General features: G+C 47.0%; 2 protein-coding genes across 3 annotated transcripts in view; one reads left to right on the top strand and one right to left on the bottom strand.

Moving 5' to 3' along the window:
- The window catches only part of ess2 (ess-2 splicing factor homolog), a 43,558-nt gene that overhangs the window by 22,338 nt on the left and 7,291 nt on the right, over nt 1–13,929 (top strand). Inside the window, exons 9-10 of one of the 2 annotated variants that reach the window (XR_004415714.1) lie at nt 1,929–2,044; nt 2,518–4,210. Coding sequence is in view for 1 of the 2 variants with exons in the window: in XM_033043503.1 (XP_032899394.1) it covers nt 1,929–2,044; nt 2,518–2,788 (387 nt within the window). In the remaining variant the exon portion in view is untranslated. Of the gene's footprint in view, nt 1–1,928; nt 2,045–2,517; nt 4,634–13,929 lie in introns of those variants that run through there. The other variant, XM_033043503.1, reaches the window with a different exon arrangement.
- tssk2 (testis specific serine kinase 2) lies at nt 9,417–10,823 on the bottom strand. The gene has a single exon (XM_033043032.1). The coding sequence runs from the start codon at nt 10,821–10,823 to the stop codon at nt 9,417–9,419; it is 1,407 nt and encodes a 468-aa protein (XP_032898923.1).

The following is a 13,929-nucleotide window of genomic DNA, read 5'->3' as shown; positions in this document are numbered from 1 at the left end:
AGAATGGCTGCGGGACTTTTCTAGCGCCCGCCGGGGGCTCTAACAACAAGACCCGGAGCGTGGCCTTGCATCACCCGGCGTGGCTTTAATGGCCGCGGGACAATTACCATCGCCCGCCGGGGGCTTTGACTCTGACATCGGGGGGGAGTGCAGGGGAGAGATACATTTTTTGCCTTCCATCACAGCGAGGAGGAGATGCGCTGTGATGGATGTCTGTGTAAATTGTGTTGTGTCTCGGGTCTTTTTCTTTTTGTATGTATGACTGCAGAAACAACATTTCATTTGGACCTCAACGAGGTTCAAATGACAAATAAAATTGTATTGTATTGTATTGTACCTCCTCTGGCAGCTCGTTCCTTATGCCCGCCACCCTCTGTGTAAAAAAAAAGTTGCCCCTCAGGTTCCTATTAAATCTTTTCCCTCTAACTTTAAACAGATGATCTTTGGTTCTTGATTCCTCTCCTCTGGGTAAAAACCTCAGTGCATCTGCCCTATCCATTGAATGGATAAGAAGTGTTTTGTTTAAGTGCTGGCCCAGGTGGATTATAATGAAGATTGCATTTCAAAAGGATCACTTGCAACGTAATCCTAAAGGGTATTTCCTTTGGCTTTCACCAAAACCGTTTTGAAACATTAACAGGAGTCGGGGCACTGAAGGATTACAATGGTTTTGGGAAGCCACTGTGCATTCAAGGCCGTTGAAGAAAATGGTTGTTAGAGATAGAGTAGTAATTTGCAAGGATGGAGTGGGTGCTCTTCGAAAGAGATTTGAAGGAGATCGTGACTATTCCTGAAAAACTGCCAGGATATTAGCAAAGTCAAGTAGCGCAGGAAACACGAGGTCATTGACATATTAACATGACAAGGTGCAAGGACCAGGAGTTGAGTAGAGAGAGGAGCTTAAAGGTAGAGAGATGCGATTTCGGGAACAGGACTGCCAACCTGCCACATCCTTCCAATCTTTATAATGCCCTCCCGCCACCAAGAGACCTTATGAGTGGTCTGTATGGAAAGGAAAGGCAAGACTTTTTATAAACTGGGATGTGGAAACACTGGGAAGGCCAGCAATTTACTGCCATCTCCAATGGTGGCGGTGAGCCTTTAAATGCTCCCTTCACCTTGAGTCCTGCTGGAAGTAACATTTAAAATCATGGCAGGAAGTTTGAGGAGAAAAGTGCAAAGGTGTGTCGGAATGCTGCAGGAAGGGGAGTGCAGGAAGGGGCTCGGTTGTAGTGGTATCTTGGATAATGTGAGTGACAAGGGAACTGTTAGGATGTGCCAATGTTGTTTAGCATAACCTAGGCTGCGTGTCTCTCCTTGCCCCATATTGCGACGGACAGTGGAAGTCTAGATGCACAATAACAATTGAAATGGGTTATGGCAGAGAACAGATCTGCCCGCAGAAGTGCACCCCCTCATTTGATGGGGTGCTAAGATTGGCCAACGGTGTTGTTATGAAAGAGGCACAAGAGACTGCAAAGGCTGGAGTCTGGAGCAAAAATAAAAGGTGGATTTGGTGGAACTCGCTGGTCAGGAAGGGAAATAAACATTTCACCTGTATACTGACTACTTTTCTTGTAGTCTTTCAGTCAAAGTATATACCGTCTACTTCCCTTGTATTCTTTCGAGTCTCGACCCAAAACCATGACTGACCATTTCTCCGCAGATGCTACCTGACCCGCTGAGTTCCTCCAGCAGCTCTCGTGCTTTGTTGTGTAGTCTTCTTCTTGCGTATGGCGTGCACAGCCTAAAGTTGTAGGTCAACTTGTTCTGTTTGATCTATTTGTTTGTGCACGTCGGGTTGATTGCATTAGTCGAAACAGGGTGGACCACGTGAAGGTTGCAATCTCCCACCCCGTTGTGTAGTTAAGAAACTTGCTTGTGAAACTTACTTTCCCACACACCTGATTTATTTCATCTTGCAACAGATTCTGGAACCGGGCAGGAGGGAAAGATTGGGACTGAAAATGGTCACTGAGGTTGCGGCCAAAAACAGAACCAAGAAACAGGAAGCTTTGAGGAAAGCAACCGAGAGTCTGGTCAGGTGAGTGCAGCCACTTGGGATTGTCCCTCCCTGGAGACGGGGCTGGGGCTGGGGCTGCAACCCAGGCCTTGTAGCCAGGAATTACGATGTCAGCTAGAAGCTGCAATGAGGGTCCTATTTTGCTTTCAATGGGGAAAGAGTGTTGGATGAGGAACTAATATTGGTGATGTTTTATCCCTTCCCTTCACTAGCCTGGTCCCTGATGTGGGGTGGTAAAGTGAGGCTGACAGCTACTCAAGGAAGGGAAGGTGCAAGCCTTCTGGTGGCAGGGAGTGCATGTGGTCTGGGGAGTCAGTGCCTATCCCATTGGTGCGAGGGCAGGTGGTCTGGGGATGCTATTGTGCTGGAGATTAATGTATGGCGTGGAATAGTTAGGAGGAATCACTGGCACTCTGACATGACACCTCTCCCAGAGTTTAGAAGTTAGGTCATCCTTTCGCTGTTCCATGAACCCATTTGTTTCTCCTTCACAGTCTCTCTCCACACAGTATCAGCCCTGTGATGTCCCCAGCCCTGCAGCGTCTCGTCAACAGGACCTCCAGCAAATACACGGACAAAGCTCTGCGTGCCAGTTACACGCCCTCCCCGACACACAAGGGGACCCCGCAGTGCAAAACACCGAGCGCTGGCGTTACCCCTATCGAGCTCACTGCTACTCGGTCACCTGGCAGCCAGGACCCCACCTCCATCACCGACGACCTGCTGCAGCTGCCCAAGAGAAAGAAGGCATCAGACTTCTTCTAGTGCTGGACTTGTGCATCTCCTTGCTCTTCTGCCCAAAAGTGTGGACACGGGAAACATACAGCAGTATTTAACAATGAAGGACGATTTCTCATTCGTCGACTGCCGAGTGAAACTTTAACCGTACTCTTTGTTTGCAACTTTCCCAGATCCGACATGGCACAATCGACACGGGAGTTATAGATTCAGGCACAAGCTACCTGTTAAACCTCTTGATCCTTGCGATCTACCTGCGTTAGCCCCGTGAAGTAACCGGGCAATGGTTGACCATCTCAACGTCTCGCTGCCTGATTCCGTTTAGCCCGCAGCAGCATTCCTCCAGCACTCTGGGAAACATTATTTTTATTTATGAACCTTTTCAGTGCTCGTGTATCATATGCCCCTGATATGCCTGATACGCCTCTGTTAACGTGGCAGAGACGGCAACATGGTTTGGTGGTTTTATTGTGAAGATGTGGTTGGTTCAGGGGTTTGGCCTGGCCCCCATGTCAAAGGAACGTTTACCCCTGTTAGTGATCTTCAGCAGCATGTGAGTTAGTTTCTCCCCCACCCACAGTCCACCCCTGGCCTCACTGAACAGTAATATGGGCTCTTCACCCACTCCTCCTCATGTTCCTCAAGCAACCATCTGCAGTTAGTCCCAGTGTTCAGTGGCTACTGCTTGTTCTCATTCACTCGCTTGTCTAAACTCTCCCTCATCCATCATACCATCAGTGCCCCCTTGTTGTGCACTGGTGCCCTTTGTAGCTCCATGCAGTGTATCTTTTCTCTCATCCCCTCACTGGGCTGCCCCTTCCACCATGTCCTACCCTCTTATTGATACGTAAACACATTCACTCTCTCACTCACTCTCCCTCCATCACCCCTTTCTCAAATAGTGCATTCTCTCACAAGCCCCCTTTGAGTTGTGGACATTCCGCTAATCCAAATAGTTGTAGTTGGGTTTTCTGCCTGAAATTTATTGTGGCAATGACCTCTGGTTAAAAAGAACCATGTGCCAGTTTTTTGTGTTGACTTTGAGCATTGCAATATTTCCAAATTGAAACTAGCTGCACTATCCCTGCTCCTGCATCTGCTGATTTACTGTTGTATCTGTAACCTAGAGACATCATGTCCCCACTCAAACCACTGCTCTAAATCATAAGGTCAGAAGGAATAGGAATTAGGCCATTCGGCCCATCAAGTCTACTTCGCCATTCAATCATGGCTGATCTATCTCTCCCTCCTAACCCCATTCTCCTGCCTTCCCCCCTTAACCTCTGACACCTGTCAGAGTAATCATAGTGGCATGTTATGTCGCTGAAAGTTCATATGTGCCATAGTTATGTGCCATAGTTATGCTGGGTGGAAGATCAGCGAATTCCTCTTTCCCAGCACAATGGGCTGCAGTTCATAGCCTTCACCACCCATTGGACTCAACTTCCCGTTATGCCCCCACTTACTTTTCTTTTTGCCTGGGAAATGTTGCTCTCTCCTCTCTGTCCTTTAATTTGATGCATTGCAGTTAAATTATACCTTCACCTCCTCTCTTCGAAAGGAAGTAATACCATTTGAATCGATCATTCTTCACAACTAAAGCTCTTCCGTCCAGGCACCTTCACCTCGGTTTTCCTATCATGTATCTGTGTAAGGTCAGAGCCGTCTAGTTCTTTAGCTGCCATAGAGCAGTTCTTTAAACTAGCAGATTTAAAGCATGAATCTGCCTGTTCCCCTTTTGCTTCACATCACAATCTACATGCAGCAGAACTACGATAATCTGTTACCTTTGGAACTTTGTTGGTGGATATTACTTTTTATATGTTACAAGTTGTATAATACATTTTTCAATAAATTCAGAGTTTAAGAGAACGGGAAGCTGAGCCCTGATAGGTTTAAAGGAAGCTTTGGAAGCTCAGCCCGGTGAGTTTAAAGGGAGCTCAGGAAATGTCCCAACCCGAAACATCATGTTCTCCAAAAATGCTGCCTGACCCACTGAATTACTCCAGCACTTGGTGTCTTTTTCTTGGTAACTTGCAGCTTGTCAAACAAATGGAAATGTTCAAGCAGCCTGGCACTGGCTGCAAAGCCAGCCCAAGTTCTAGATACTCCTGATCCTAAAAGGCGCCCATAAATAAAATGTATTATTACTTATTATTATTAATCCCCTATCTCCACCAACCCCTGATCCCTGGTGTTCTCAGCTCCACTCGAACAGTAGTACATGGGTGACCTTGAGTACATAGACCCACAGGCCCACATGTAATGACGTAGTTACTAATGAGTCAGCCAAATGCCAAAGTTTACCTGTCTTCCCATCCACTATCTGTGAAATTGCGTTCAAGGTCCCAACATAAGGTGCCATTTATGGCTTCTGCTTGTTCCTTCCTCAATCCAGCACCCCACACTGGTCAAAATGAATATGGATATCTTTGTTTGAGTAAGCATTCTCTTGTCCTGATCATCTGCCACACAATGATTTCATTTGTACTTCTACTAAAAGAGGGATTTGGGGTAGACACAAAATGCTGGAGTAACTCCGTGGGACAGGCAGCATCTCTGGAGAGAAGGAATGGGTGATGTTTCGGGTCGAGACCCTTCTTCAGACTCGACCCGAAATGTCACCCATTCCTTCTCTCCAGAGATGCTGCCCGGCCCGCTGAGTTACTCCAGCATTTTGTGTCTACCTTCGATTTAAACCAGCACCTGCAGTTCTTTTCTACACAGAGGAATTTGGGGTATTCAGTTCATGCCCTGTCATCAGTCAAAGAAAAAAAATGAGAGTACCGGACAAGATGTCGAAAGCAAGTAAGAAGTAAAGGTCCACACAGATAGGGACACAATGTGGCGAGTTGTTCTAGGTCAGTCATGACAAATGGTCACAGCAGACAAATCGTATGATAGGACCTAAATGGTAAAGAAATGTTTAGGTTTAAAAGTCACATCACACTGCTTATTCTTTCTCAATGACGGAAAATTACAAGGAAAGTTACACAATGTATTCTCTGGAATTAAGGTGAAGAGGTGTTTGGACAAATTTGTATTAAAGAAATCTCTAGGCCGGTTGTGAGAAATTGTTTCTCCTCATTGTGGGGCCAGGATCTGCGGGACACAGTTTCAGTATTGGAGCCGGGTCTCGCAAGAGTGAAGTTCGGAAGTAGGTCTACAGTCAAAAAGCAGGACTGAAATCTTGATTATTCTGTAAACTGCAATTCGTGCTAGGCCTGTCATTTGTTTAAACTCAGATTAAGAAATGTTGTTAAGCAAATGCATAATGCATGTGGGGCAAGATGCCGTTATGAGGAATTATGTCAATGATCTAACAATTGGCAGAACACAGGCTCAAAGGCCAGGAGCCCAAGCCCTTGTTTGCATTCCTCTTTTTAATATAAACCAAGTGGGTGTGTATTATTTTTTTATATTTGTATGTTGTACATTGTTAAATATTCTGGGGGTGCAGAGTTCACCCAAGCATAGACCAGACTGAATAAAGATTTCTCTGGGGGACATTACTATTTCTTCAACTGGTACTGAATCAATTTACACAGCCTTGCCCTAGCAAGTTTTGAAGATGTGGCAGAGGAGTTATATAGATATTTTTATCTATAAAAAATATTGTAACACTCTATACAGTAGAAGAAAATACAAAATCTCCTATCAATACTGAACAATGTCAGGGAGGAATTAAATAGCATTACCCTCGCAGGAAATATAGTATTAGGCAGAATAAGTGAACTAAAGGCTCACAAATCCCCTGGCCCAGACGGCACACATTCTAGGATGCTACGCGAAGTGTCTTGCGATAATTTTATTACAAAAGGGAGTAAACCCTATAGGATAATTAGTCTAACATCTACTGTTATGAAAATGTTAGAATCAACTATCAAAAAAGTGACAGTGACACATTTGAAAAAAAATCGCGATCTATTCAGGCAGAGTCGATGTAGCTTTACGAAGGGGATATCGTGTGTGACAAATTAATTTGAGGATTTTTTCTGACGGATTTGACCAGAGTGAATAGTGGGCAACTGTAGATGTATTGCAAATAGACTTCCATAGGCATTTGGCACAGTGCCTCACAGATTGTTCAGTGGCAAGTTAAGAGCTTGCAGTGAAGTGTTGCAGCTAACATCTTAACATGGATAGAGGATTGGCTGAGGGGCAAGAGACATCGAGTTCAGGTAAGAAGGCCATTTTCAGGTGGCAATCTTTAATCATTGGGCCACAAATGTTGATACATTAATGACTTTGAGAAAATTAATATATGGTAGTCAAATTTATGGACCATCTAGCGAGCGATAGGAAGACAAGTTGTATGGAAGATGCAAACAGTTTACAGAGGACTATAGGTTTTGAGCAGACAAAAAGCTGGCAAATGGAATATAATGTGAGAAAATATGAAGTTGCTTATTTTGGAAGGAAGAACAAGAGAACTATTATTTAAATAGGTGTGGTTCAGTGGCACAGCGGTAGAGTTGCTGTCTTACAGTGCCTGTGACCTGAGTTTCATCCTGACTACCGGTGCTGTCTGTACGGAGTTTGTACGTTTTCCCTGTGACTGCGTGGGTTTTCTCTGGGTGCGCTGGTTTCCTCCCATATTCGAAAGTAGTATAGGTTGGTAGCTTATGTGTAGGAAGGAACTGCAGATGCTGGTTTATGCCGAAGATAGTCACAAAATACTGAAGTAACTCAGCGGGACAGGCATCATCTCTGACCCATTCCTTCTTTCCAGATATGCTGCCTGTCCCGCTGCATTACCCCAGCCTTTTGTGTCAATCTTGGGTTTATCGGTTAATTGGCTTTGGTAAAAAAAATTGGAAATTATCCCTAATGTGTAGGGTATTGTTAATGTACAGGGTGATCGCTGGTTGGCACATTGGTGGACCGATGGGCCTGTTTCTGCACTGTATCTCTAAAGTTTAAATGGGGGGGGGAAACTAGAAAGCTGCTGCACAAAGGGATTGGAGGCTCTTGTGTGTGAGGCACAGAGGCTAACATATGTGCAGCAGGTAACCTTGAAGGTTTAGGGAATGTTGGCCTTTTTTTCAAGAGGAGTCTACTGCAAATGTACTAAGTACTAGCGAGACCACGTCCAGATGACTGAGCAATTTTGGTTCCCCCTATTTAAGGAAAGATATTTCTTTAGAGGCAAGTTTCAGAAGTTCAGTAGGAGGATCCTGCCACACAGTGGAATTCATTGCCACAGACAACTGTGGAGGCCAAGTCAATGGGTATTTTTAAGGTGCAGATCGAAACATTCTTGATTAGTAAGGGTGTCAGGGGTTATGGGGAGAAGGCAGGAGAATGGGGTTGACTGGAAATGTCATGATTGAATGGCGGAGTAGACTTGATGTGCGGAATGGCCAAATTCTGCTCCTAGTACTTATGAACTGAGGGAGGAATTGACCCAAGAAGAAATATTAAACAGGAATGACAATACTCAGTGGAATTTAGAATAATGACACAAAATCATATTGAAACATATTAGATTCTTATGGGCTAGACAGGGTTAGAACAACTAGTCTTAGTCACATTTAAGACTAAAATCAGGATGAATTCTAAGGGCTATTGAATCTTTGTAACTACTTGCCACAGGGAGCTGTCTGGAGGCAGAATCCTTGTGTTCATTTAAGGGTGAGATAGAGAGATTTTAATCGTGAGGGAGACAGAAAGGGAAGGAAAGTGGACTTGAGGAATGTTAAATCAACTGTGCTCCTATTAAATGGGAGAGAGGGCTCTTAATAAGGCTGTATGGCCTCCTGCTGTGACCTCATCTTGTGGTCTGGTTGCCTCTGGGATTCAAGTCCAGGAAAAGAAAAACTAGGCCATAGATTATTCCGTGAGGATCATAGGCAAGCGGAAGTGAAGTGGGAGAAATGGAATGGAGCGAAGCAGGGTAAATGTGAACAAGTGTTGCCTTGGACAGTTCTGCTCAGGAGAAGGAGATGGTTTAAAAAGCAAGAGAATAGCACGTCTACCTTTGAAAATGTAAGCTATGTGGGAAGCCGAGTCCAATGTGTAGTGGGAGTTGGAGCGACAGTTCGGTGTTTAAGAAGGAACTGCAGATGCTGAAAAATCGAAGGTACACAAAAATGCTGGAAAAACTCAGCGGGTGCAGCAGCATCTATGGAGCGAAGGACAGTGCAGTGTTTGAGATCCCACAAGATCATTCTGACTCTCACATTGCTGTACCCAATCCCATTTTTCAAAATATCATTCAATTAATAAGTTGTAGGGGCAGAATTAGGCCATTTGGCCCATCCTGCCCATTCAATCCTGGCTGATCTATCTCTCCCACCTAAGGTGGTGGGTGTATGGAACAGGCTGCCAGAGGAGGTAGTTGAGGCTGGGACTATCCCAATGTTTAAGAAACATTTAGACAGGTACATGGATAGGACAGGTTTGGAGGGGTATGGACCAAGCGCAGGCAGGTGGGACTAGTGTAGCTGGGACATGTTGGCCGGTGTGGGCACGTTGGGCCGAAGGGCCTGTTTCCACACTATGACGACTCTATAACCCCTGACATCCGTATCACTTTCTTCCTGTTTCTTTATTAGATTTTTATGTAAGCAGAAAAAACAGATTGCAGTGATTCGGGTGGCCTTGTCATTTGTCCTTCGTTGCCGTACACATTGACATTGTCGAGCCCTTGCATCTAGCCACGGGATTTGCTGGAATGTTTGCCCTTCTTTTCATTAGACTTTGACCTTTTCGAACTAACTTTCTTCAGCTCGGCTTTGCTCTGCGCATCCAAGAAGTTCTCCTGGTCCGGGTAGACCTCGCTGTCGTCGGGGTGGTCGTCGTTGTTCAGCCTCAGGCTTCTCGACCTCCTCCGGCTGGCTTTCTTCTCCATTCTGGGCTCCCCCAATTTGCCGCTCATTTCGGGCTCCGTCTTGGACTTGTTCTGCTGCAGCGGCTGCTTGCTCCCTTCCTTGTCGGGTTTCGCCGCCCCTCCCTTGGGCTTGTACGTCGGCTCTTCCGTCTTCTCCCCGTCCTTGTTCTCGGGCTGGGCCTGGTCATCCTGGACTTCCTGTTTGCCGTCCGCCCTGTCCCGCTTCATGTTCATCCACTCGTGCTTGGCCTCGTGTTTCATGTCCACCCACTCGTGTCCCCCCTGCTCGACCTCCCAGCCGTACTTCTGCTCCTTCTTCTGCTCGATCTTGGCCTCGTGCTTGTCGTCCTTCTTGTGGTGCTTCTCCGAGGACGTGTCGGCTTTTTTGGAGCCCTCTTTCGACTTGGGGGAGAAGAGCCAGGGGTGCTCCAAGACCTCGTCGATGGTGAGACGCTTGCTGGTGTCCGGGTGGAGCATGCGGTAGATCAGCTCTTTGCAATCTGCGGGCACGACCTTCGACCGAGGGAAGTCCACCCTGTGCTCCTTCTGTATCCTCAGCATCCTCTTGATGTTGGAGTCGTCGTACGGCATGGACCCGCACACCATGATGAAGAGGATCACCCCGAGGCTCCAAATGTCGTAGACTTTGGGTTGGTACGGGATCCCCTGCAGCACCTCGGGGGCAGCGTACGCGGCTGAGCCGCAGAAGGTTTTGCTGAGCAAGGGTCTCCCCTGGTCGTCCGTGCTGCACCTCTTGGCGAAGCCGAAGTCGGAGAGCTTGACGTTGAAGTCCTTGTCCAGGAGGAGGTTCTCGCACTTGAGATCCCGGTGGACCACCTCGAGTTCGTGGCAGTGCTTGACGGCGAGTGCCAGCTGCCGGAACATCTTGCGCGACACCTCCTCCGGCAGCGCTCCCCTGGTCTTGATGAACTCCAACAGGTCACCCTGCACGCCCAGCTCCATGATGATGTAGACCTTCCCGTCGGACGTCTCGAAGATCTCGAAGGTCTTGACGATGTAGCGGTGGTTGAGCATGGCCAGAATCTCCAACTCCCTGGGCAGGAACTTCTCCAGAAAGTCGGCGGGCGCCTTCTTCCTGTCGATGATTTTGACCGCCACGTTGGCCTTGAGGCGTTCCGAGTAGGCAGACTTGACCTTGGCGTACGAGCCCTCTCCCAGGTTGACGCCCAGTGTATAGCCCCGTTTCTTCAAGACCACCCCATCATCCATGGTGCCCTGTCATCAATATGTGTCGACTCTCTTTTCCGACCCGCTGAGCAATGCCATGGAGACTCGCGTCCAGAGGAGGCACTTCCACCCAGCACATACACCTTGTGTGTTCCCCTTTAGCCTTCCCACGGGTCGTTTTTTTTTTTTCACACAGTAACTTTAACAAGGCACTGCCCTGGGACTGGCAACCACAGTTGTGAACCCTCCAAAAGGAACGTTGGCCTGTTATGTCACAAAAGGTGAAGGCACAATGGTCCTAAAGTGACCATGTGAGGAGAACATCACTGCAGAGTGGTCCCCTCACTTTACTCCTGTCTGACAGCGGTTTGTATCCATCAGCCACAATCATATCGAATAGGAGGGGCAGTCTTGAGTGGCCGAATGGTCTACACCCGCTCCCATTGTCTTCTTGTGACGATGCCTTTTTCACAGGCGTTCTCGATCAAATTCTGACATAAAAGCTTATTCTCTGAATCGACAAATTGTCACGGTAAGGTAAGACAGGCCTGCCGGCGAGGTGTGGGAGTTTCTGCCACCCCGACCGATCTCATGGCTGGCTGAGTGGATGAGAGAAAAAGGAATGGAAATGGAAACAGAAAACGGTGGAGATCCTAAACCTGTCAGGCGGCATCAGAGAGATGGAAATAGTGCCAATGAAAGTGAACAGGCAGTAAGTGGGTGGATGGAAGTAAACATTCAGCTAATACCTGTGGAGAACACAAAAATGCTGGAGAAACTCAGCGGGTGCAGCAGCATCTATGGAGCGAAGGAAATAGGCAACGTTTCGGGCCGAAACCCAAGGAAATAGGCAACGTCTCGGGCCGAAACCCTTGGGTTTCGGCCTGAAACGTTGCCTATTTCCTTCGCTCCATAGATGCTGCTGCACCCGCTGAGTTTCTCCAGCATTTTTGTGTACCTTCGATTTTCCAGCATCTGTAGTTGCTTCTTAAACACCTGTAGAGAACAGTTGTGCCGTGTATATTCGGTTGTGATATCTCCACAGAGCAGTGCAGTACAAAAAGAGTTAATTTTCCCCCTCGCTGGTCCATGGCTCCTTGGCTGGCTGGCCGTAGCACACTAGTGTAACCTTGCCTGCTGAGATGAAGTCACTGCAAAACGTTCTGCTTTGCGTGACTTAGTTCCACTCAGCACATTTCCCACTGAATAACCCGGGGTCCATAAGATGCCATCCTCACCGAGCTGTAGGCTTGCCTCATCCCCTGCTCCCATTACCCTCGCACTCGCACACACCATCTGGTGTCTGGTGCATGCAAGCAATAAATCAGACTTATTCTTAGATGAACACTAGGCAAGTCTCCAACCCAGTAAATTATGTGCAACGGGAAGTGGTCTAAGTCATGACATCAGATTTTCTAACCTTTACTGTTTTGGATAACAACAAGGCTCTTTACAAAATATCAGATAGTCTCAAATAATTGTACGTTTGAAGTCTATCTGGCCACGTTTGTCATGTGTGTATCTCTCCCAGACAGTCCACAGTCATTACCAGCTTCCTGCTGCTGTGGAAGGTCGGCCTGGCAGCAGTGTCTCCCCGAGAGGTCATGGGTTCAAATCCCACTATCAGATATCTGCATGGTTTCCAGTGCTGGTCATTGGAGAGAGGAAGAGCAGGGCCCTGGCAGAAGGGCGAAGGAAGGGATAACGCTATGATAAGTACAAAAGAATACATGGAAGCAAACAATCACATTTTAAACGTGGAAGCAGTACCTTATCTGAGATTTTATAATACGGACAGCAATACGGAAATAGAATACTGAACTAACAGTCCCAGTAAGAGGGGTGCGGAGATAGGTGGGGTGAAAGGTAAGGATCAGAGGGTACTCTCTCCTTGTTCCCTCGGAGGGAGGGGGAGTAAGAGCAGGGAGTGCAAGACAAAGGAGCTAGTTCTCGACTTCAGGAAGCATGGTGGAGAAGCCACAATCAGCATCAATGGAGCAGAAGTGGAAATGGTTGAGAAGTTCAGGTTGTTGCGTTAATACCACTGATGATCTGCTGTGGATCAATCACATCGATGCGACAGCCAAGAAGGGAACCCAACGCCGCCTCTACTTCCGGAGGAGACTGAGGAAAGGCAGCATGCCTCCAGCGACTCCTACAAACCTTTACAGATGCACCATGAAACACATTCTGTCAGGTTGCATCACAACTTGTATTGGGAAGATCTCTGTCCAAGACCACAAGAAATTGCAGAGAGTAATAGATGTAGCCCAGCCCATCATACAGACCAGACATCCCATTATTGACTTCATCTACACTTCACACTGCCTTGGTAAAGCAGCCATCATAATCAAAGACTTGTCCCACCCCAGTCATTAAACTATAATGTTTTATTCTTAATGTTTTATTCTTAATGGTTTACTGTATGTCGTGTTGTTACTTGTGAGCGGAGCACCAAGGCAAATCCCTTGTATGTGTACATACTCGGCCAATACACTTATTCATTCATTCATTCACTCATTCGTTCATTCATTCTCCTTGCTCTGGTCAGGCTGATGCTTGAAAGCTCACGCTACTAGACTCAGGAACATCTTCTTCCCCTGTGTTATCAGGCTTCTGAATGGCCCTTCCATAAGCTAGGGCAATGCGATTCTATGGAACCGATGCGCTGAGTATATTCTACACTCTGTCTTCCCCTTTGCTCTATCTTACATGAGTTTGTCTTGATTGTATGGTATATCTAAACTGTCTGTATCACATGCAAAACAACTGTACCTCGATGCACATGGCAATAATAAACCTGAACCTAAAACCGAAACTAGGGGACACAGAGGAGATGGGGGGGGGGTTATGCGGCTCCCGCCACAACTTTATGGTTTGCTCGTCCATTCCCAATAAACCACCCCCTCCCCTCGCGCTTTCCTCAGGAGATAGAAACATAGAAAATAGGTGCAGGAGTAGGCCATTCGGCCCTACGAGCCTGCACCGCCATTCAATATGATCATGGCTGATCATCCAACTCAGTAACACCTGCCCCTATTCCTCCTTCCTCACATGCATCCACGACTACAGCAGTCCTTCCAAGTAAGACAAAGGTTCTCATGCACCTCCTCCAACCTCATCTGATGCATGTGGTGCTCCTGATGCG

The sequence above is a fragment of the Amblyraja radiata genome, chromosome 25 (genome assembly GCF_010909765.2).
Source record: "Amblyraja radiata isolate CabotCenter1 chromosome 25, sAmbRad1.1.pri, whole genome shotgun sequence".
NCBI lineage: Eukaryota > Metazoa > Chordata > Chondrichthyes > Rajiformes > Rajidae > Amblyraja > Amblyraja radiata.
This window is presented reverse-complemented; position numbering and strand designations above follow the sequence as displayed.

Excerpts from the sequence above, each read along its gene's own strand:
- tssk2 (XM_033043032.1), bottom strand. The coding sequence starts at position 10,823 with ATGGATGATGGGGTGGTCTTGAAGAAACGGGGCTATACACTGGGCGTC.